General features: G+C 38.5%; 2 protein-coding genes across 2 annotated transcripts in view; one reads left to right on the forward strand and one right to left on the reverse strand.

The window, feature by feature from the left end:
- Nucleotides 1–22,616, reverse strand: part of iqgap2 (IQ motif containing GTPase activating protein 2) — a 34,155-nt gene extending 11,539 nt beyond the window's left edge. Inside the window, exons 1-15 of the mRNA XM_011479251.4 lie at nt 22,255–22,616; nt 18,322–18,421; nt 10,872–11,028; nt 10,442–10,519; nt 9,749–9,825; nt 7,840–7,907; nt 7,320–7,433; nt 7,035–7,213; nt 5,689–5,776; nt 5,378–5,541; nt 4,598–4,685; nt 3,792–3,955; nt 3,463–3,623; nt 3,221–3,345; nt 2,976–3,139 (exon numbers count right to left, since the gene is read on the reverse strand). Coding sequence (XP_011477553.1) covers nt 2,976–3,139; nt 3,221–3,345; nt 3,463–3,623; nt 3,792–3,955; nt 4,598–4,685; nt 5,378–5,541; nt 5,689–5,776; nt 7,035–7,213; nt 7,320–7,433; nt 7,840–7,907; nt 9,749–9,825; nt 10,442–10,519; nt 10,872–11,028; nt 18,322–18,421; nt 22,255–22,300 — 1,773 coding nt within the window. The 5' untranslated portion in view covers nt 22,301–22,616. The remainder of the gene's footprint in view (nt 1–2,975; nt 3,140–3,220; nt 3,346–3,462; nt 3,624–3,791; nt 3,956–4,597; nt 4,686–5,377; nt 5,542–5,688; nt 5,777–7,034; nt 7,214–7,319; nt 7,434–7,839; nt 7,908–9,748; nt 9,826–10,441; nt 10,520–10,871; nt 11,029–18,321; nt 18,422–22,254) is intronic.
- On the forward strand, nt 844–3,435 carry f2rl2 (coagulation factor II (thrombin) receptor-like 2). Its single transcript, XM_011479250.4, has 2 exons — nt 844–1,117; nt 1,422–3,435. Exons 1-2 carry the CDS (start codon nt 1,054–1,056, stop codon nt 2,471–2,473), a joined length of 1,116 nt encoding a protein of 371 aa, XP_011477552.1. The 5' UTR covers nt 844–1,053; the 3' UTR covers nt 2,474–3,435.
- Nucleotides 22,617–24,015: the final 1,399 nt, after the last annotated feature.

Below are 24,015 nucleotides of genomic sequence, written 5' to 3' on the forward strand. Positions count from 1 at the left end.
CACCGACATGCATATTAAAACACTAAACCTTAAAACTACATTCTTTTGGTTAGAATTCTAAACATTTTGTCAGAAGTTAGAAAACTTTTTTTTCTAAATTGGAGCATTTGTAAATGCTTTAAATTAGAAGAAGGAAGTTTGGCGTCCGCCGGCAGATTCTGTAATATCAAAACATATTGTACTGGTCAAGCTAAAAGCAACAAAGCATCTAAAAATAACAGATGCCGTTTGATTTCTGTGTTAAAAGTTAAGACACAAGGAAAAGGGGGAAAGTATGTCCATGTTGACCCCACGGACACAAACTGTTTACACAGCTTGAGCATTATGCTTGTTCTCAGGCTAATTTTGGAGACCTCTGAGGGGTTCTGACTTCAGAGCCACCAGGAAGGAAGTCTATCAAATAAAAAGAGACGTCTAATTTAGTTTCTTCCGTTTTCTATCCAACAAGCAAATATGATAAAAGCAGAAAGAGACATCTGTTCTTCAGCTGATCCTATTGTAGAAATATTTGTGTGAAGCAGTTTTTACTCTCATAATGTGGCACATTACTGTAGGAATAACAGGAAAATAAAAAAGAAAAATTGATCCCCGTTCATTTTATTTTTGAATGGTTTTAAGTAGAAACGAACCAGCCCAGGAAATAGTTTATGGTAGTTGTTTTTAGAAAAACATACAATTTTTCAACTGAACCTATTCGGCTTGCAAAGACGAGGCTACCCTTAAACACAAAAATAAAAAACTGCCCAGAGTTGTAATTTGTTCAGTGAGCACAGCCGACCCACACCCCAGTGAGTCACAGGGAGGTTAATGACGCACTGACAAGGGAATTCTTTTTCCCAACAAGAGCAGGAAATGGGCTCAGTGTAGCGTATCAGGATAAGCTTCCAGCAGACGAGCTGGGAGCCGAGCTGGAGCGCTCATTAGCAGTTCTACTTCGGAGCTTCAAACATGCACAACAGCACATTTCAGCGATGCCAAGTTCCTAAAAGGCAGCCACATCAAGAGGGTTGAAAACAACGTTTCAGAACGCTGTGGTTCAGACCCCAGAGGGAAATGGCTGACCTGGTGCAGGGACTACTCATCTGTCTGATGGCGGTGCACACCACCCAGCAAGACGGTAAGCAAACTTTGAGAAGGGGGAGTACCCACAGAACTACTACTTTGTTATTTTTAATATTTTCCTGGGCATGTGTCTGTTTTAGATAAAAACAGAAGCGTAACACTTTGTTTAATTAGTAGAACTAAGGATAAAGCTAAATTATTGTGGGAGAGCTCCACAAAAACAAAGATCGTCTAATTTTTGTTTAGATTTGTTGCTTTTTGCTCAAGGTTTTCAGACGATGAATAAACAAAAAGGAAAAATGCTGGTTCTCCCCAGAAAGCCCTTTGGTTTTGTTTAAAGTTGATCTTTTGCTTTACAGGGAAAAGAACAAGGAACCAAACGGGAACTGAACCAGGATTTCAACCAAAAACCTTCAAAGGGTCAATACGCACATCGAATCACACAAAGCATCCGAACAGCACGGATCTCTGGATCTATGTGGAGTCAGACAGTCAATTCACTGCCTATACATCAGGGGTTCTCAGCACCTGGGTCATACCCTCATCGTACATCCTCGCAATGCTCGTGGGCATCCCCTCTAACGCCTACATTCTGGCCTTTCTCAAAGTCAAACTTCGAACCAAGTCCTGGTCTACGGTGGTTCTGTATCTGAACTTGGCTTTCTGTGACTTACTGCTCCTGCTTTCTCTTGCACTCCGGATTCATTATCACTTCAGTGGAAACAACTGGATATTTGGGGAGGTTTCCTGCCGGTTCGTCACAGCTCTCTTCTATGGAAATGTTTACTGCTCTGCTCAGACGATAGCGTGCCTTAGTTTGAAGCGATACCTGGCCGTGGTCAAACCGTTTTTGTACAGAAGAATCTGTAAAAGCTCCATGGCGATATTGACCTGCTTGGCTGTGTGGTTTCTGTTCGGAGCTGCGATTGTGCCCGAGCTCCTGATCAGACAGAGCTACGTGGTGGCCAGGATGGGGATCACCACTTGTCATGACATACTTCCACTAGAAGAAGAATCCCATTCCTCCTTAATTGCATACAGGCTGATGCTGATTTGTCTGGGCTTCCTCCTGCCCTTCATGGTTTGTGTCTATTCCCACATGGCCGTGGTGTACCACCTAGGACAAAGTTCATGCGACTGGAAACCGTTCATAAGGGTCAGCACTCTGGTCTTTTTCATCTTTGTGATGTGCTTCTCTCCCAGTGGCATCCTGCACATGGCACACTACATCCGCCTGCTTTCGGGGGAGGACGACCGACTGTACGGATACTACAAACTGGCTGTGTGCCTCTGCTGCTTTCACAGCTGTCTGGATCCTTTCCTATGCATGCTCTTTTCCAAGACGGCAGGAGCAGAGTTACAGTTCATCTCGTTTCGAGGGATACCCAAGAGCCGAGCAGTCAAGACATGAACCTGAGTGTTAAGCCCAAATGGATCACTTCCTGTGAACTGGTGGAAGACCACTGAGAGACAAGAGCCTTTGCACTGAGCAGCTAAGACGGCAGTTTATACTGCAATCAAAATAAAAATCCTATGGTGTTTGAAAAAAAAAAAGCGGAAAAGACGGCAAATAAGAACTTTAATGGTTTATATTTAACCACAAGTGAAACCACTGACTGAATAATAGAGCGTTTAAAATGGCACACTCATGCACATGTGTAGTACTGTAAGGATGTCTACTGTCAACCACTGAAAGTTTCTCTCTTTTTGAAAACCTGTTTCTTTAAAAATGTCCTTAAGCAATGCATATTATTATTTAGAATGCAATATATGAACGTTATATGAATGTTCAACAGTAATAAAACATGTGAGAAGAACAATGCAAAGAACAACTGGATAATCAGTCAAATGAGAGAAAACATTTATGGGAAAAATAAAAAAGAAATGATGAGGCAACACAAATACCACCTCACCTGGCAGAGAAGTTGTTTAGTATTTTGGAGGATATCGTGGTAGTGTTTGGCTGTCTCTGGGTTCACGCCTGACAGCTTTGCAGTTGGTAGAAGGAGGGCTGCAAGAGTCTGTTGATGATCACCTGAGCTGAGCGCCTCATTGATCTCAGCTATAGCTATGATGCCTAGAAAGGAAAAATAAGGGCACAATGAACAAACACACAAACACACAAAACATCAGCAAGAAATCTGAAAGACTTCCTTACGCTCGTGCTCTTCTTGGACCTGAATGTTGACCGTGTCAATGCACTTCTGAATATCATTCCACGACAGAAACTCTTGGTCCTTGGCAAGAGCGTCAGCGCGCTCTCTGATAAGCATGTCAGCATACCTGAAGAACAGAGTAATGAAGCAATGTATGTATGTAAACAAAAATAATATATTAACCTATAAATTGGTGAAATAAAAATCCTGGTAATAATTTGCTTGTTTGAAGTTGTGGTTCTACCTGTTTAAGTTGTCGTGGTCTATGTTAGTGAAGCCCAGGGGGGAGTCTGTCAGCTGCTCGACGACAGCCTGTGGGTCTTTGGTGTCCAGCACCTCATTCAGCACAGCGACAGCCGACAGCATCTCCACAGCTACGTTAAGCTCCTCGTGACTCAGACCAGACTAACAAAGAACTAGATTAGAAGCCTGATGGGATATTTAACTGTAGTAGTATTTTTTTTTTTAACATGATAGTACATGGTTGTAATATCAGTAACATCACAACGACAACTTGTTGTGATGTTACTGATATCACAACAACAGGTTTCCAACAGAAACCTGAATTCTCACCCGTCCTCCTTGTAGCTGCAGACTGAAAAGCTCTGTTTGGTAGAGATTGGCAGCAGTTTGATAGACGATTGGCAGCTGAGCTTCAGGGTTCATCAGTTCTTCTACAGTCTGTGCCGCAAAGCCAAGTCGAATTGCCTTATTGATCCTTCCAACTGCTTCAAGCTCTGAAAATGAATAAATCACACTGAATCCAAAAAAAGAATATTTATATTTAATATTTACAAATTGAATAAAACATGTTTACTTGGGATTCCTATAATCATGAGTTTTTACTAATAAATATTTGAATAAAGCTGAACTGTAGACAGATGGAAAAATCAGAATTACCAAAAATTCTAGAGTAAATACATGTAATGACTAAAGTTTGAAACTTGAGCCATAGTAGATAAAGTTATAAGAAAAAGTAGACCATTTTAAACATTTTTCCTCAAAGAAATGCAAGTTGATTTTTTTAAAAATCAAAAATGTTTCATCTCAAATACATGTAGAAAATCTTAGAAATATTCAGTAAGAATATCAAAAAAATAATACATTTTTTTGGCTGCATTTTTTCCCCCACATTTTTTAAATCCTGGAATATTAAAACAGTAACAGTCTTTGTTGTTTTTGAAGTCAGTCAGCTTTATTGTCAAATATTCTGCATACACATGACATGCAGCACAGATAAAATTACTTTCCTCTCGCCCCACAGTGCAAGCAGCTTATAAAATAACAATTATAATAACAGCAATCTGAATAGTGCAAAAGAGCCTTAAAGGGAACAAGTTATAGTTACTATTAGTCGAAAAGTTACAAACACTGCTTACTCCGTTTTTCTGCCTCAGCAAAGTCATTGCAAGTGCTGACAACTTTGTGAATTTCCTCTTTGTCCAGCATCACAGCCCTCACTCCATCCTGTGGAATAAAAAAATACAGAACAACATTATCACTAGTTTCTTTAATAGAAGTAAACTAAGGTAGCTTTACTGTTATTCTTTTAAACAAGTTGAGTCGTTTATCATCAGTCAATTCTTTTGCTTCAAATTAGAGTTCCAAGACACTTACATATGTACTCGTTTCTTTTTTAATGAAATAGCAGCACAATGTTTTTCTATAAAAAATGAAAAGGTTAAAGCTGGAAAGAGGTTAAAGCTTGGCACTTTGACATTTAAATTATTTGGGCGATACAATATTTATCCGTTTTGCAGAGTTTACAAATCTGGATTCAACTGTTATATATTTATTTGTCCATTCGTATTATTTATTTCAAAGAAGAAATAAATTACTACCACAATTTGAAAAACAATAGTAACTAGTTTTACCTAGACTTCTGGTTAAATTCTATAACAGATTTTTTTTGTTTAAATCACGTCTTTGATTTTGATGTTGTCCACATTTATAAATGAACTTTGTTCCACAATCTCTCTTGCCACAAACTATGTTTTCCTTAGGGAAAATACCGTCTGCTGAGCCTCTTGGCAAAGTAACCTTTATGTTGCATTTCTAAACCAGTTTGTTTTCAACACTGTCGCCATCAAACATGAAAACTATGGCTCTTGATCCAGTCTACTAAAATCTAATGAGCACGGGGTTCTAATCGACTTTACCTTGGATTTATGTTGGCAGTAGGTGGTAAAATGTTCCATATAATGATGACAGTTTGCCTCTTGAATTCCCAGCAAAGCTAAAGCATCAAGTCTAAGAGCAGCCAAGAGAGCAGCCTCATCCTGGGTTGATACGGCCTGATTCACCTGCTGAACTGCATCCTGAGCTGAAGGCAAAGAGGAAAGAGGCAGAAAACACCTGGCTGATACAGATATGACACTGGAGGAGGTTTTTCTGCTTATGAATTGATCATGTGTGGTGGCATTTAGGGCAGATCCCAGTGTGTGACAGCATCATGGAGTAACGTTCTTACCATTAACAGAGTCAAGGCAGCTTTGGATTTCCTGTTGCGTAAGAAACTCCTCGTAAACATCTCTTTCTTCTTTAGCTACAGAGGCTCGCTAATGCAAGGAGACAGAGAACATTTAGTAAGATTTTATAGAGTTTGAAACCACAATTAAAACATATCACTGCCTCCTGCATTACAAATCTCTGCCATGTGGTGGAAATGAAAGGTTCCTGTTTGTATAGTATTGATATAAAAAAATGGACGAGAGATGGCAGACAATGTGGAGGTCCAGTGTCTGGTAAATCCAGCTGACGCTGCAGCAGCTGGAATGTGCTGGCAGAGGCGGACAAGGGAGGTGGGGGAGGCACCCCCCACTTGAGAGTGTGGAGGCCTTTGGAGCAGCTACAACAGCCCTTTCTCAGAAAGTTCCTTTCCTTTGGTTGCACAAGGACTCAGATCTGCTTTAAAAAGATGAGCATTACTCCGTTGTCCACTATATTTTTAGTGGCATCCAAAGCTAAACGGAACTCTGTCAATAGTAACAAAGGGGTTACTTAATTTGACATGTCGTTGCTAATAAAAGACTTGTCCAAACACGCGGGGCTATTTTGACAAACCAAACAAAACATCGATTCATTTTCAAAGTTGTTCCATCAACAAGCTGTCTTGGGAACCGGTTCTCTGTTGGACTACGAAACGGAAACCTCTAGAACACTCGGTCTTCCTCTCTTCAGGATAATCTCGGACTGTGCAAATGGATGAAATGTTGTTTAAAAGGGTGAGCGCTGGTACCACCCGCCCAGCTCTCCCTGCTGTTATGAGACCGTCCCTTATTCTTGCATCAATCAGAAGAAACAGCATATGATGCAAACGGTCACCCTGGCTGTCATGTCCAGATGATTTTGCATAATATTTTAAGAGATCCTAAAACGTTGGTAATTTTCAAAGGTCTAAAACTAGAAAGACGTGTTTGTGTTTATCCAATAAGGCCTAAGAAATAGATATTTTTCATAATGTAAAGGTGTATATGACCCCCCACAAATTATGAATGCTGGAATGATATGGAATGTTTGCAACGCATTATATAATTATTCTTACAACAACTGACACGTTTTTGATCAAAATTAGAAATACATTTCTGATGGAAAAACAAATTCTTGCACTGAGCACCAAGAAAACTGAGGAACCATCTTTTTAGCACTGAACCAAATTGATACTAACAATTCAGTTTTTTCATGAAAGTGTGCTTACACTCTTTAGCATATTCTTGTAGCCAAGCTGCCCGTCTGAATAGGAAGGTTTGCAGTTTTGTGGGAAAAACTAGAAAGCAAAGAAAGACGACAAAAGGGCACGCAGAGACGACGTCTTACCCTTCCCAGGGACTGATGCTGCTTCCGAGCCTTTGCTCGACTCAAAGCCACCTGGTAGTCGTGAGATATGGCGTCCTGGATGTTCCTCAGCATGGCGTTAGGGTTTTTCAGAGCCGCCAGCGTCACAGATGCCTGACCTTTGTCGATAGCCTCATTTACGGCAATCACTGCAGCGTGCACTAAAAATAAAGAGTACGGTTAAACAAGTTTGGGATAACCAGGACAGGACAATGTTATAAAAGTCTTGCGCATTAAAATAAATATATAAACAAGAACTGGACTCACAAGCAGCTTCATCCACTGAGAGCTCATTGGCCAGGATGCCTCCAATTTTACTGAAAGATGGCATCTGAATGCCATACTTTTCTAGCTCGCTCCTCATGTTACTGATCTCTTCCTCTGGAAGAAAGCGATAATGACAGCGATTATGAAATGCTTCCTAATGTTGCTTTCATAATCAAAGTCCTAAATAAGAAATTATTTAACCAGCTATTGTCACTGGTTTATAAAATAAAGGTCAAATCGTTCATTTTTGCAGCTTTTCGCAACCTTTTTAAACATGTGTGGCTCGAAACTCCCATTTTTCATGCAAAGTAACCCCACAAGCAGTGAGATATAGGTAATAACCAAAAGTGCTACACATCAAGACCACAAAAACTTTAACAAACCTCCAACATTAATAAATAACGACAATAGGTATTTTTATAACCCATCAATGTTGATTTATGATGGCAGTTTTTTTGTTTTTTTAGCTGGGCCGTTTTGGAAAAATAATTTTAAATGTTTTTTAAAAATCAGTATTTACCAGTAAAGGCCACTTTACCAAGCAGGTCTTGAATCTGTGGTGCAATTCCTAGTTTATACAAATACAAGCTGAAAGAAACAACAGAAGACATTTATTATTAGTGGTGTCAAGTCATAAAAAGCCATCAATAACTTTTAAGTCCTTTGTAGTTTGAGTTTGTGGTTTGCTTTGTTTTGGTTGCTTCAATGTGCACCCCATTTCTCCACAGGGGGGTGGTACTGGCTTAAATTACCATTTGCACTACAAGACCGCAGCAGTTTACAGACTGTCAATTACAAAGCAATGAATGCAGCAATGGAGTGGCTGGAAACTTCATCAAACATTCATCTTCCAACAGGTACCTGATAAGCTGTCATGAATAATAGATATTTAAGCAAAGGCCTGCTCCGAATGGAGCAGATAAAGTTGTGGTTTGCGAATTCTCTGCCCTTTGGCCACACCGCCTGTGAGTAAACATGAGATGTGTCTGTCCTTGGGATACATGGAGCCTCAAACAACCATCTAAAATATGTTTGTATAAAGATTAACATGCTGACTTTCTGTTAGATACCAGCATCGGAGCAGCTGACTCAGACTGATGAAGGCTTTCGTTTTACATTTATCCACAAGCAACAAATATTTCCAAACTGTATTTTTAGTTTTTTTTGTTTGAGAACAAACAAAAGTTTAAAAGCTAACTAAATCTGAGGTCACATTACTGAGTCTTTTTGTGCTTTTTCATTCTGAAATGTTTAACAGTTTTATTTTCTCATCTGGTTTGTTGTGAAGAGTTTCTGATTGATTTATACCTCAGTGGGACTATGTGCTTTTATCCAGGGAAAAAACGGATCTACTGAGGAGCTGAGGAGAGAGATTTGACTAGCAGGAAGGAAATGCAGATGTGTGTAAGGAGAGGAAACCCATTCTCTCTGGACCTGAGAAAAACATGGCAGTGAAAACAATCCATGCAGATGACACCACCACACTCTAAATCTGTGTCTGCAGGACAGCTGGACTAAGACTGATAAAAAAAAAAAAAACACTCCCAGAGCAGTTTCAACAGCATTTTTTAAGCAAATCTCCTCCGTTTTCTAGTTTGACCTCTGGACTTCAACTGAAACTTTTAATGTGATTTCTAAATTCTAAGATATATATGAAGTATGTTAAAAAATTGGACAATTTGCTAAAAAGATTTATGTTTTATTCGTAGACAAATTCTGAACCGGTCATCTCAGATGTCATCGATAACATTCTGAATAGTGAAAATAAGACCTGAAGGGAATTGGGAATGTCAACTGGAGTTTACTCCAACCAACTTCCCAAAATTCCAAACATTGCTTTTGCATTTTTATGAAACCAGCCTCAAGTGGTGATTTAAGGAACTGCAACACCTGGTATTTTCATGTCAGCATCACATGTGGAAACCTGGTTCTAATACCACCTGGGTTCTTACTGTCAAAATACAAGAAAGACACAGTTTAACAGAAAAAAAATGTGTCTTTAATGTAAGCTGCATTGTTAAGAGCACTAACATTTTCAGCTCTTTACATAAAACTGGACATTATATTTAAGTATAAAGTGTGTTTGTAGTTTCATTCCTTTGGGTTCTCACAAACATAAAATTCTCTGGATAGTTGACAATATATCAGCCTGAAATGTCCAACAATGTCAGCCATAAACCAAGGGTACAGGAAAAAGTGATTCGTTCAAAGTTCCAGTTTTGAGCACAAAGGCTGTAGATGATCAGACAGCATCACCATAATGCACCGCTTTATACCCATCATGGAGAAATGTCACCAAGAAGTAAGGCGTGGCAACTTCAGCAAATCCATGGTTCACCAAAATGCTGCAGGGAATATTACACGAGCAACTCTGAAGTCCGAGAATATAAAAGTCCATAAAGTAAGAAATTGTTTACCTGAAGTCTCACCTTAATGCATGAATGCAGTACACCACTTTGGGCATGTTTTTGCGGTCATACACATCTGTGGTTTCTGGATAGAATATCTGAATGAAAGAAATGTCACATGACTGAGACACTTTGACTGACCTTTGTCTGGTGTTACATTTTCCAACAAGTGACTACTTTAGCTCCATTAAATCACAAAAAAAGCATAAACAGAATGATGATCTTTTCTTTCTTTAGTAGCAGCCTGTTCCTTCGGTTTCTTTTACCAGCTTGTATCCTCTGGATTAGTAAAATTATTTTAAAAAATACCATCCAAAAGTTACATAAATACTTATAGCAACCTCAATTATGTGTCTTATTGTATATGTGTAGCTTAGCAATAATGTCTAAAATAATAACTTTTTGTATAAATTAAGTTACATTTTAAAAAGATAATTCAATTAATATTTATACCAAAACATAAAAATAATGCTATAGGGTTTGGTTTTGTTGCCCAAACAAAGTGGTTCTAGTCTAAATTAGGCCTAAATCCATCAAGTCTGATCAAGCTAAACGGTGTTTATCCATTACAAAGGCTTAACTTTTGTAAAACAATTTAACTTTCATAGACCTGAATCATTGCAAAAGCATTCTAATGTGGGCCTACACACTTCCTCTCTCTCAAAGTCCATATATTAGAAACAGGAACTAGTATCTGCTTAAGCATCTTCTTACCTTAGGGAGGCCCACCAACTCCATGGCTCTGAGCCACTGCACTGTGTTATCAGTATGTCTGAAGTGTAAGCCTTTATTCTGAAAAACAGACGTAGCACAGTGAAATGCAGCCTCATAATTAGAAAAGCACAAAAAGAGAAAAAAATTATAATAAACTAAGTATTGATTTGAAAATTCATGAATGTCAGAATTGTGTCCAAATGAAATATCATTTCCCCGTGCAATTTTTAGTGCTTCCTCTTTATAAACACAACAGCTGCACATTACAATATGACGGAAAGCTGGCCTGCCACCTTTACCACCTTTCCTTTATAAAACAATTTTAGAAGCAGTCAGGAAATGCCTGACAGGTCTGGAAACAGAGTTCCTCACGTGTGATGCAATCAGCAAAGATGTGGTCCAAATAATCAAAGGGGCGCGGCAGATTTACCTTATAGCGGCACTGATCTCTGTCATAAATCCTTTTCTCAGACACCATTTTAGGGGCAAAGAAATTGGCAAGTTTGGCAAGATGCACGCCATTCCTCAGTCTTTCCTCCAGTTCTGTGGTAGGGGGCATTTCTTCATCTAAACATGCTTCCATCCACCTGACAGGAGACATCAAACACCATTGAAAGAAGTATTTTAAGCTGTGACCCTTGGGCCACAATAAAAGCCAGCTGCTGAAGAATTTAATTAAAAATTCTTTCAAGTGGGTTAATGCCATAAAGAAAGTTTAGGTCAACATAAAAATGAAAACAAAATATCTGTAAAATACAGAATTTGCTGATGCATACAAGCCAAGCAAAATTATGTATTTTTATACAATAAAGAACCCCTTAATTAGGACATTAAATACAAAAAAAGTCTCAGAGCAAAACGGACAAAATAAAAGATCACATAGTTGACATCAGAACCACATTTAAGTCCCACTCTGATCAACTCTTGATCTATTTTGAAAGTGTTGCCAGTGGTCTTCATTATGTTTGTGTCATTTTTAGTTTAGCTAAAATCGAAAGACCTGTGTTGCTTTCTAGGACAGATTCTGCAGAGCCCGTGTCACCCATAACTGAGCTTGTATGTTTACACGCTCTCCCCCTAGCTTACAGCCCCTCACACCCCCAATCTAACATTACAGTAAAAATGGTGAGCAATATCAGAGCTATCCTATCCACCCTCACAGTTTTGAGCCAGATGCCAGTTCAGACAAGTGTTAGGTCCTAAGTTTGAGGGGCACGTCTTGAGCGGCATGTGTCTGGAGTTTATGTGGCACATCTTGTGTGGTGGGTCTTGAGTGGTGCATTTTGCGTTTTTGTGGCATGTTCTGTGAGAGCTACTGCTTTTTGTAGGTGCTCCACTTGGGATAAATGCTTCTTTGGGAAAAAAGTGTCATCTTGGGTAGGGGGGTGTAACAGCTGTGGCCGTATTTAGTGTTGATTTTTTCTTTTTGTTCTGTGTTGTATATTTTCTTTGAGTATCAGAGTGGGACTTCTGTGTTTTTGTGGATCTTTGTGTGTGCGTTTATCTATTATCAGGTGTGGTGCTGGAAAGGGCGTGGCTTCCATTGGACCCAAGCTGATGGAGGCAGCCTTTAAAAGCACCACGTGGACCACCAGCCTGCGAGAAGGGAGCTTAGGTGCAACCTGTCTCCACTGCAGCTTGGCGGTCTTTTCCACCTGTTTTGTAGTTTTTTGCACTTTGTAGTTTTTGTAGTTTTGTGTTCAGGCCCACTCTGAGTAGTCTTTTGTTTGTAGTTGTGTTTAGATGAAGCTTTAGGGGCGAACTGCCATTTTCTTTCACAAACGTTTTCTTTGTTATTTTGGCCTTGGTTCACCCCGTAGCCTTTTTGCTTCACCTTTTAGGTTTTTGTTGGTTTGGTATTTATTAATTTGTAAATAAATGTGTTATTTTGTAGGGAGACAATTTTGGGGCGTTTTGTTATTAATTTAAAGTCAGAGCAAAAACTTTACTTTTCTGCTATGCTCCTCTAGATCCCCCTAGACATAAAAAGGGGCATTACACAAGGAAAACAAAGATATACATGGATCTATTTGTCTACAAGTGGATGCATCAGAATTGAACGGAGCTGGGCGCTTTTAGACCACCTAGAGTATTTTCTACCTAAAAAAATATATTTCTGAAACTGCATTTTGATTTGTCTGCTCCTGATTTTCAGAAATATATTATATACAATATTCAGAAATCCTATTTTAAACTTAATTTTCTCAATACATGTCTCCCATCATCAGAAAATCCCCACAATTATATGTTAAAACACCCAAAAGACAATTTTCATCAGAGTTTGTCTTTAAAGGAAAAAGTCCTTGATGCATCTATTTACTGTTAACAGGAAACACTGGGCTGTCCAGACCCAAACACAACGTTAGATCATTACACTCGCAAGGTTAAACGGAGCACGGAGGCTGACTGTTGGTGTGAGGGGAAGGGATGTTTTTATGAACAACATTACCGTTTACCTTCATATTAAAACTAGTTGAACGTCAAGAATCAGAGCGCTGGAGCTTACAGTACTTGTCAGGTGGACGTGGTGACGTTTCCAGAGCTCAAAAACAACAACTATGAACAACCATTTTTTGGTAAAAATACTTAATAATGTTCAGTGAGATAGAATTGTGTTGACCTCTTAAAGCTGCGAATTCCTCTTAACAGCTGTAACTGCTGTTGCTAGAGCATCCGCCAGGCTATTCCCGGAGGTCGACCAAAATCTATTCCAAAGAGCTAGTGAATCATTTGTGTGCATGGTCATTCACTGTGCTATGAGGTCTGTTACACATTATCTGTCTGACTGGAAGTGACATCATGTAAGCTCCTGACTGTTAAAATTTCACATAGAAATCTATGGACTGATCAGACGTCTAAACTATGCTCCCTTAACTTAAAATATATATATATAATCTGTAATTTACTTAAAGCCTTGGGTTATTAGATACTTGCTTTGGAAAAAGCAACAATGCTTTCCCTCCCACATGCATGCTGATTAAGCTCTGTTTAGATTAATAAAGGATATGATGGTGCTACAGAGGCACAACATTTGTCAGCACATTTAAAACACGCCTTGCACTTTGAAAAACAAAGTCAGTGAAGTGTGTAAGTCAGGCACCTTAACAAACAGACGAGGCACAAAACCAGTGATGCACTGAAGAGTTTGCAGACTCTTATCCATTAAAAACAGAACAAGAGATGTTATTTTAAATGAAATGTTTGAGGATTCTTTGCTCACCATGTAAAGAATGTCTTATTTTACACAGGCTGGCTTAATATGGTTAAGAATTAAACTATTTTAATAACCTTACAACAGTCTTTTAGTCTAAATCTGAAAAAATGTTCCTCCTCAAGTCATTACACCATTTAAATTGTGTTTGTTTGCAGAAGCTTTGGAATGAGAGAGATTCAATTCAATTTTATTTAGCCAAATATGTACAACAATGGTCATCTCAATGGGCTTCATGCCGGTGATTGCGTACTAAACATGAATCATAAAGAACATAAAGTCATAGAATTCAATAGCTGATTGCTAAACTAAGCTAAACAGACAAAACTAAGCTGGGCATCCCTGTCCTTAGACCCTCCTTCAGGAAAGCCCTTAGACCCAGCCAAGATGCCTTTGTTGGGTTTGTGTACAGACAACAATCCTGCAATATCAAACCACAATGATTTTTTCACAATGATTCTGCTTCATGGATTGGATTGTGGCCCTGCAACAGACTGGCGAACAGTCCAGGGTGTACCCTGCTTTCCAGTGGCCAGGATAGGCTCTGGCAGCCCCGTGACCCCGAAAGGGATAAAATGGTAGAAAATGAATGAATGAATGATTTCTGCTTCAACAAATAGGATAAAATTTGCAGTTTTGTGGTCTTAAAAGTGTCTCCACATCATAAAAAAGGCCCCTATGGTCTCAAATGTTAACAAGAGTCATAGTCGAGACACATCCTGGATTGGTTACACGCTTCTCCTGTGATTTTTCACTTCCTGTGCTTAAAACAATGGGGGAAACCTGCTTGGGAAGCCAGACAGCCAAATAGTTCTGTTTACATCCTTCCAAAATAAAGGGCTTTCCTCTAATTGTAAAATCAAAGTATTAACAAAATATTGCTTTGTGGTTTATATAAGCTCACCTTATATAAAGGATCATTTTTAACTGTGTTGCTTTCTGCACCAAGTACTTCTGTCTGAACAGAGTCGTACAATGGCTAGCGTCATACGGTCATGCTGTGATGGTCACAAGCTTTTGCTAGCCTTGAGGGCGAGTAATCTGACAAGCTTTTATCAAGTGACAGCCTTCACATGCCATGGGAAATGGAATTAAAAGAAGACAACATCAATTAAAAAGCATCAGTGTGAGTTATTGTGCTCGGCTCCAACAAAGACAATCTGTTATTGAGGTGTGACAAATGTGAAAGAATACTCACACAGGATGCATTACCTAGCTAAAAAATACTTTTTTTTTAAACAAAAAAGATAGAAAATTATGTGGGTCAATATCTTTAGAGAACTCTTCCAAGAAAAATAAACATTTTATTCCTTCTTTTCAGTATTTATCCAAAAACTACCAAATTACATCTTTTGTTTTCATCAAGTTGAACAGCAAAGCATAATTTGAAGACTGTGAATCCTCCCCAATAGGCTCTGCCAAATCTACTAAACCAAACACACCCCTATTGTTTACATGCCTGAGTGTGAAATTAAAAAAATTTGACACATGCAGAAGGGCTGACCATGTGTAACACTGCTCACGGCGAGATCTCTGTTAAAGCAAAGCCAAGGGATTCCCCATCCAAAAAGGCAACAAATGAAGGCTACAATCTGTTTACAGATCAGTGGAGTACAAAGTCTCAATCCTGAGATCAATTTTCCACAAAGCATGTGTGGTCTGTCTGGAAGAACGCGGACATTAACCGACAACAATTGATTCACAAAAACAAAGTTGGAGATAAAGGGATTTTTTTACACAATAAAACAATCGATGTTGGATGGAAATTAGTGAAAAACTAAAGTAACAACATAAAATCTCAGAATGATAACAGAAAAACAGACCAAAAAAAGGAGTGTTTTACCTTAAGGAAACAAAATATCAGAGTTCCAATTTATTCTTCTTTTTTTCCATTTTGCATTATAATGGGTACAGTATACATGGTTGAAAAAAAAATAATTCACGGCATTACTTGCCGCACGTGCTTTTGTTTTCTACCATCTGTAATACAATGGCTTGGATGTTTGGTCTAGAAACTTGAAAGAGGCCATTTGAAATAGTTTTCAGAAAAATTTAAGATCCAACGAGGATGAATTATAGATTGCTAATTTAAGGGATTATTTTAGCAGATAATTAGGAAATATGTTTGCAATATTAGCATTCAAAAAAATTATCCCTATGTTTTAAGAAGTGCTTCGGAGTGAAGAAAAACATGTTTGAATGGAAAAGTTTGACCATAAAAAAACGGCAGAATAATCCAGAAATGCATGAGCACAAATGTTATCAGCTAAAAGGTAGATGTACAATTTGAGCAGGACATTCCTCTTATATTTTTGTGAGTAAATCAATTGTAGTACATAGCGTAAAAAAAAAAAACATGAAAGACAAACAGAAAAAAGGTTTTGGGTGGGGAAAAAAACAAACAAAAAAACATGGACATTAGGGAATATATACTAGCACAAAAAAGATATAATTGTTATATGGTTCCTGATCCCTGCACTAAATCATTGTCTAAACTTTCCAAAGAAATGGAAACCAAAAAATATTTTTATGAACATGGTTTTATTTTACTGCAATTCGTCAGCAAAATATTCTACAATAATTTTTCGTCCATTAGTTTGCCAAATTTACTTGGGTGATAGGCAGGGTGCACCCCCCCCCCCCCCCCCCCCCCCCCCCCCAAATCATGTCATCCTCTTCAACCACTGACAGAGATCTCATTCCTTTTAGAAACACGTTAAGGATGCTCTGTGACAGTGTTCCAGCCATCTCTGGTGTGCACTGGCTCCTCCCCAGTCTACAGTCAATGGCGCAGACCAGAATTTCGGACTTTCGCGTCCAGAAGTCCCGTGATCGTGCGTCACTACACAGGTTACAAATCGGGTGGTCATTGATCACGCACTGACAGTTCAACCAGTTGGACATTTTCACACTAAGTTGCAGCAACGCAGCACTGCGACTAATCGGGGACCCGTTTCCTATTAAGATAACTTGCTGTATATTTTGTGTTGCCTTTCTTCAAAACTGTTGCAATGAAATGGAAATGATGTTTCGCTATTTGCTCATGCAAGTCATATTGTCATTGCAATATTGATCACCGGTATCGCACATTGCAAGTTTTCCTCATAATCTGCAGCCCGAAATTTAACAATAATTAAATTTAAAATAAACGTAGCTAACACAGAAATTTAGAAGTAGAATAGTCAAGACACTAAAGTGATTACTAAGTACACACTGAACTAAAATGCCTGAAAACTAAAGAAGCATGGTGTTGCAATGGTCAAGTCAAAGTCCAGACCTCAACCTGACAGCTGTGGAGAAAACGGGATCTATGCGAACCAAAGGTCTGGATAAACTACTTGATGATGTAAAAAAAAGAAAAGAAAAGAAAGCCTCAACCATTAAATTTGTAAGTGTTAGAATAAATCAAGGTGTGATTTGAACTTCAAGCAATTCTTTATATAAATTTGTACATTTTTTCACATAGATCTGTTTTTTCATTTGCACAATTCTAAGATCTGGTAGAATTGAAAACATGTGATCTTTTTACCCTAACCCTTTATATGGCTGAACCTGTGAGGGAAAAAAAACAGTTAAGGTGTTTATTCTGTTTGTGCTTTCCTTTTCCTCCCATTGTCCAAGATAATTGATTGGTCGCCACAAGTTTCTATGGAAATGTTCCCTTGCCAACTCTAAATCCTGTTTCATAGTACTGGCATTTGACTCCTAAAACCAGAACCTAATCCTGTGCTCTCTGTGGTTTAATCCTTCATTAAAAAGGTCTTTTTAATTCTAATCCAACTGGACACAGTTCCCATTCCACAATTGACTGGAGTAACACAGATACGGCAGACTTGGGCTGAGGAAACATGACACTAGAGGGTGAAAACGTTACAGTTACCTCATTGTTCATTGGCCAACACTGATTTTATAAGGAAAAAACTGCAATGCTATGACTGTGTAGCTCAAATGTCATAGTAAAATGCGATTGTGATAAACATCAGAAACAGCTCAATTTAGGCCTTGTAAACCCCCAGAATCCTGTGACAGAAATATCTACTATAGCCTTGTTAAAGATCCTTCACTGAGTCAAAAGTACAAATTCAGCTGTCAACCAACAATCTGGGGAAAGCAAAAAAACAGAAGTGCATCTACAAGCACGGACATTGAACTGCAAGGAGGCTGCAAACTTTAGCTCAAATCCTGTAAACATCTTGATGAGATTTGACTTTTTTAGTGTCAGATATTGAGGGTTAGGAGACGCACAAACACTTCCTGAACAGTTGGATGTCTTATTGAAGAAGGCAGGAAGTGGTTTGGTTTCATGTTCACTTACGCAGCTTTTACAGACACAAGATGTAATGCTTTAGTAAAAATGAAAGTAGCAGAGATTTTTTTTAAATATATATACAGTTTGATTTACAGTTGCGTGTTTAACTTCTGTCAGTAGCGGACCTCCTTTATTGTAAAGTCATGATTCTACCTTAGGAAAATACTTTCAAATCCAAACTGATAAACACTGCTTTATTCCTTCATGTATATTATTAATACTGAATAGGCATGGCTTTATGCATCAACTACTACCTGAACTGTCTTGTTCTACATGAGCGGAGACTGTGACAAAGCAGAAACATCTGGACTCTAGAGACGACGTTCCAGAAAACGTCCTTTTTTTTCCCTCCCATCTTACCGTTTGGCTTCCTCCAGGTGACACAGGTACTCGTATGCAATGTTCTGTCGCCTCCTTTCATCCATCTCCTCTGCCGATAGCCTTTCGTCGTCCTGAATGGCTGGATAAAGGAGGAATTTTAAAAATTGGAACAGTTACCCATATATTACTTTTCTAGCATAATTGAAGCCTTATTCATACACTGATGGTGGCAGAGCTGCCATAAAAGCAAGCTAGCCAGATCACCAGGAGCAATGTGGGGTTCAATGTCTTCCCTAGGGACACTTTGAGACATAAGCAGGCACAGCAGAATTGAACCTGCAGCTTTCAGATTTAAGCTTCACCAATTAATCTCTTGATCTCGCCACAGCTACCCCAAAAAAATAGAACAAAGCTTTCAAATATTTGAGAAAATGACTGTCCTTTCCCTGTGGCTGTAAAGAAAGTTAGAGGTTAAGATAGTTTCAAAGTAGAAATACGTAAAACCAACAAAATCTTTAATGTCCCACTCCCATCATCTTTTCATCTATTATGAAAGTCTTCCTAGTGGTCTTTTAGTCATGATTATGACGTTTTTAGCAAAAATCAAAAAATCTGTCTCGTTTTCTCGTGTCTCTAGGTCTAGGACATAACTTCTACAGAGCAGCAGTAGTTTCCATCAACAATAACTGAGTTATCTGTTTACACTCTCTCCCCGCTAGCTTTCAGCCCCTCTTTACCCCAACATAACATCAACTCAGATGAGGAAAACAAAGACATACATGGATCTATTTGTCTGAAAGTGTATGCATCCGAATGGAGCGGAGCAAGAAGCTTGTAGTATTTTCTACATCCCAAATATGCTTTTTTCAAAACGTTTTTTTTTTGTCTGCTCATAATTTGCAACAATTTGAATAAAAAATGCCTATCAAGCTTGATTTTCACTATACAGTGGGGCAAAAAAGTATTCAAGTGTACAACTTCTCCCACTTGAAATGATGAAGAGGCCTGTAATTTTCACCATAGGTATACCTCAACTATGAGAGACAAAATGAGAAAAAAAAGTTCACAAAATCACATCCTCTGATTTTTAAAGGATTTATTTATAAATTATGGTGGAAAATAAGTATTTGGTCACATACAAACAAGCACGATTTCTTGCACAGACCTGTAACAACTTCTGTGAGAGGATCCTCTGTCCTTCACTCGTTACCTGTACCAATGACATCTGTTTGAACTCTATATAAAAAGACACCTGTCCACAACGTCAAACAGTCACACTCCAAACTCCACCATGGCCAAGACCAAAGAGCTAAAGACACCAGAAACCAAATTATTGACCTGCATCAGGCTGGGAAGACTGAATCTGCAATAGGTAAGCAGCTTGGTGTGGAGAAATGTGGGAGCCATTATTAGGAAATGGAAGACATACAAGACCACTGATAATCTCCCTCCATCTGCGGCTCCCCGCAAGATCTCACCCTGTGGGGTAAAAATGATCACAAGAACAGTGAGCAAAAATCCCAGAACCACATGGGGGGACCTAGTGAATGACCTGCAGAGAGCTGGAACTCATAGTAATAAAGGCTACCATCAGTAACACACTACGACACCAGGGATTCAAATCCTGCAGCGTCAGACGTGTCCCCCTGCTAAAGCCAGTACATGTGTAGAGCCCGTCTAAAGTTGGCTAGAGAGCATTTGGATGATCCAGAAGAGGATTGGGAGAGTGTCCTATGGTCAGATAAAACCAAAATAGAACTATTTGGTAAGAACTCTCATCATGACAACAATCCTAAACACACTGCCTGGGTAATGAAGGAGTCACTACGTAAGAAGTATTTCAAGGTCCTGCAGTGGCCTAGACAGTCTCCACATCTTAACCCCCATAGAAAATCTTTGGCGGGAGTTGGAAGTCTGTGTTGCACAGGGACAGCCCCAAAACATCACTGCTCTAGAGGAGATCTGCATGGAGGAATGGGCCAAAATTCCAGCAACAGTTTGTGTAAACCTTTTGAAGACATTTGACTGCTGTCATTGCCAACAAAGGGTATAAAACAACGAATTGAGTTGAACTTTTGTCAAATATTTATTTCCCACCATAATTTACAAATAAATTCTTTAAAAATCAAACAATGTGATTTTCTGGATTTTTTTTCACAATTTAAATCTCATAGTTGAAGTATACCGATAATGTAAATTACAGGCCTCTCTCACCTTTAAGCGGGAGAACTTGCACAACTGGTGGCCGACTCAATACTCTTTTGCCCAACTGTACATTTCCTCCATCAAAAAAATGCAACAAGAACTAGTCAAAAACAGAAAAAACACAATTGTCGTCCGAGTGGGTTTTTAATGAAAAAATGTCATCTGAATTCTAATCTAACCTACAAAGAACTTGTGTCAAATTGTAAATTGTTACCAGTAAACAGAAAACTCTGACGGACAGCACGACTTACTGTAATCCAATTAAATCTCTTTATTTCTGGCCAAGTCAAGGCACCGTCTGAGAAAGCTGCACCGAGTTCAGGAATAGAGCTTACCGGTAGTTTAGGCTGATAGCTGAGGCTCTTCTGCACTTGCATAAACTTTTAATCAACAATGGTGCTAGGAAAAAAAATGATTTTACTTGTCTAGTGCTTACTTCAAAGAGGGTAGTTAAGATGGTTAAAATAGAGGTCAGATGAATATTGTTAAAAAAGTTTTTATTCCATTCATAAATTTGTCTTCATCTGCGAGTTTAGAGGACTATAACATGTGATCTAATAGCTAATGTATGTTTTTTGTGTATCTATTATTAAAGTTCAGCTTTTGAGCAAAATAACCACATTTGACTGATTCTTTAGCTTGAGCCCTGATATATGCCATATACTGAAGGCATGGAGTCCCATCTCACCATCTGGCTTAAACGTCTTACATCTAAATGCGTAAAAGGCATTATTAGGCAACAGCACCGCAAATGTGGAGCACAGCTGGAGCAGTATAGCGACTGAAAATGAGCATCAAAGCTCACTTTCAAGGCGGTTATGGCAGCTGCAGTGCAGCCATTACACATAACTTCTACTGACTCATTGGTGCACTTCCTGAACAAGCCCGCCTGCACTCATGCACAGAGCTTTATATTTAACCATCAGGATGGGTTTGTTGCCTTTATGTGCCACGGGATCACTGGACCGGAGTTACGCCGCCTGTCCTTGTGAATCATTCTTTTTGTCATCCATATCCATTAGACAGCCTTTATCAGGGCTGAGGAATGATGTTGATATTGACCTCTGCACATCCAAGGGGTCAACTTAAAAATCCTGATTTAAGTAGGCTCCTCCTGCACATCACACTTCGTTAATTAATTTTCCACTATATGTTCCCCTTAAAATAAACTTTTCATGAATGTGGAACTTTCTAACTAAAAAAAAATCATCTATAGCTAAATTGATTCAGCTCAGCCAGACCTGGAGTCATTTTTGTAGAGATTTTAGATGTTAGTGTTTGTACTTTCAGTCTTATCAGTTAACTGTTAGATTCCTGACACAGTCAGAAGGTACATTTCCAAATAGCTCTGGATTTTCTAAGTTAATGGTTAACCTATAAGGTTAAAAAAAAAGTTCATGTGTCAACATGATGATATGCAGGTTTCCAACGTGAAATAAACACTAAACTCGATGTGGTGCATTTGAGGACCAAAGTTCAAATGGAAAAAAGCAGATTTTGTCTGAAACTTTTGTCGAGTTTGTCTAATTTGTTCACTTGAGTTCACCTTATACTCACTTTATCCCACTATGTAATACTTTTAAAATAAAAAAAAGGCTCGTGTTGAAATGTTAAGAGTATCCAGGTGAACCACCTGCTGCTCATCACAAGGGCGCGTGACTGTTTCACTCGCTAGCTTGGTTCAATTGAAAACCGCGCAAAGTAAGTCACACAAACTCAGGAGTGACCGCTGTTCGCTTCAGTGACCGTTACAAAGCTTTTACTTACTTCCATAGCGAGGCTTCTGTAACCCTGTAGTTTCTTCATGATACATCCTGCCTCGTTTCCTCCACTCGTGTCGTGAACTCGTCTGAACTGGAAACAACTTCAGCCAACAAGCTAACGTTAAAGTAAGACACCAGCCGCGCCTCCCTGGATCAACTTATATGAATAAATAACCGGTATGGTTAAAAAAAAATAAGTTTTTGTGGAAATAAACAGTTTCTAAAGTTTTATAAAAGTGCGCGTCGTGGCTTGCAGCGGACATCCCCCATGGTGAGTGTGACTCTTGCTTGCCTCCCTCCTGACAGAAGAGCTCCTGCTTGGCGTTATCTCGCTTCAGCTCTGTGATGACAGCGCTGCTAAAAGGTAGGTGTTTTGCACCCCCTGCTGGTCAAAAGGGGTAATGCGTGCTTTTATCTTTCTGCTGATAAAGTCTCCAAACTGAACCTTTCACAACCTAACACTATTTGTATTTTTGAAGCAGAAAATTTGATCAGTTTAAGTTTTAACATTCTTTATTGATCTTGAAGATTTTTTATTTATCAGATTTAGTTTATGTCATTTATTTTGGTTTTGTTATAGTTGTGATAACCTTTATTTATAACCCGGTAAAAACAAGCCTATAGAGATCAAGATCTCTTTTGCAAGGGTCGCAAAACTTAAAATCTTTTTGAAATAAAACAATAAAATTGGAATCATTACAATTTAAAATTAAGATGCAGCAAAATAACGTTGTGTTTTAGTGTTTTAGATGTGTAACACGAGAAAAAAAACAGAGTAGAGAACAATTTTAAAAATCTAAAAACAAATCAAAAACATTTCACAACATACAAAACCGATTCTGCTTCATTATCACCCCACATCTTTTTTTGTTCCTTTGTACACTTCTTAGGTACAGCACAATCAACATATTTGCTGATTTTGTTAATAATTTATTAAACTATTATAAATTAGAAATAGCAAAAGCTTTACTTAACTAGTCTCAGTTGTGGAGTTTTTAGTGAGCTTATATGTCAACCGGACTTTGTTGTGGAGTTCAAATGTCTGTTAGACAAGTCTTATCCACAAGAAAAATAACAAGTCCTACTGACATGTATAAGCTTTCAGATAAACAACAAATGTCTAGTTAACAATGTCTGAAATTAAAATCAAAATAACAACTATCTTCAGAAGCTAATATATTTTTGTCCTTTTAGAATATTTCTACCATCACAAATGCAGATATGTCTAACCTTTATATAAATAAATGGGAGGCAAAACAAATCCAAAAAACCCTGGTCAGTGATCACTTTACTATTAGCCCAGTTCAGCCTGGCCCCATACTTTACTTGTTTCAATACTTGCCTTTAGCCACTAGGTGGCAGCTTTTTACAAACCTATAGCTACACAAGGAGACACATTTGCCAATCAAGCTTTACGAATTTTGCAAGATTATCTGGAAATATTCCTTGCCTTTTTTGTGTCATTTACTTTCAATTGATTTTTGTATCTAGAAAAAACAAAAACTATTTTTCATACAATATTTAGACTTATGCTCAATCACTTGCACTGCAAAAGCTTAATACATTCTATTTTTTTATTTGGCCGAGTCATTTCAAATTATTGAGAAATAAACATTTGCTAAACAGCATCAAGTCGACTTAAGTAAAAGGAAAAGTTTGACGTATTAAAACATTGGCCCTGTGACAGATGGACTCCGCCTTCGCCCAATAGCTAGGTCCGCTCCAGGAACCGTGATCCCATAAGGATTCAAGTGGCTTTGAGTAT

The sequence above is a fragment of the Oryzias latipes genome, chromosome 9 (genome assembly GCF_053564925.1).
Source record: "Oryzias latipes strain Hd-rR chromosome 9, Olatipes_Hd-rR_3.1".
In the NCBI taxonomy this organism is placed as follows: Eukaryota; Metazoa; Chordata; class Actinopteri; order Beloniformes; family Adrianichthyidae; genus Oryzias; species Oryzias latipes.

What these genes read in the sequence shown, in the direction of transcription:
- f2rl2 (XM_011479250.4), top strand. Translation starts at nt 1,054, where the DNA reads ATGGCTGACCTGGTGCAGGGACTACTCATCTGTCTGATGGCGGTGCAC. An exon ending in GCACACCACCCAGCAAGACG is followed by an intron (nt 1,118 to 1,421) that starts GTAAGCAAACTT and finishes TTTGCTTTACAG; the next exon opens with GGAAAAGAACAAGGAACCAA.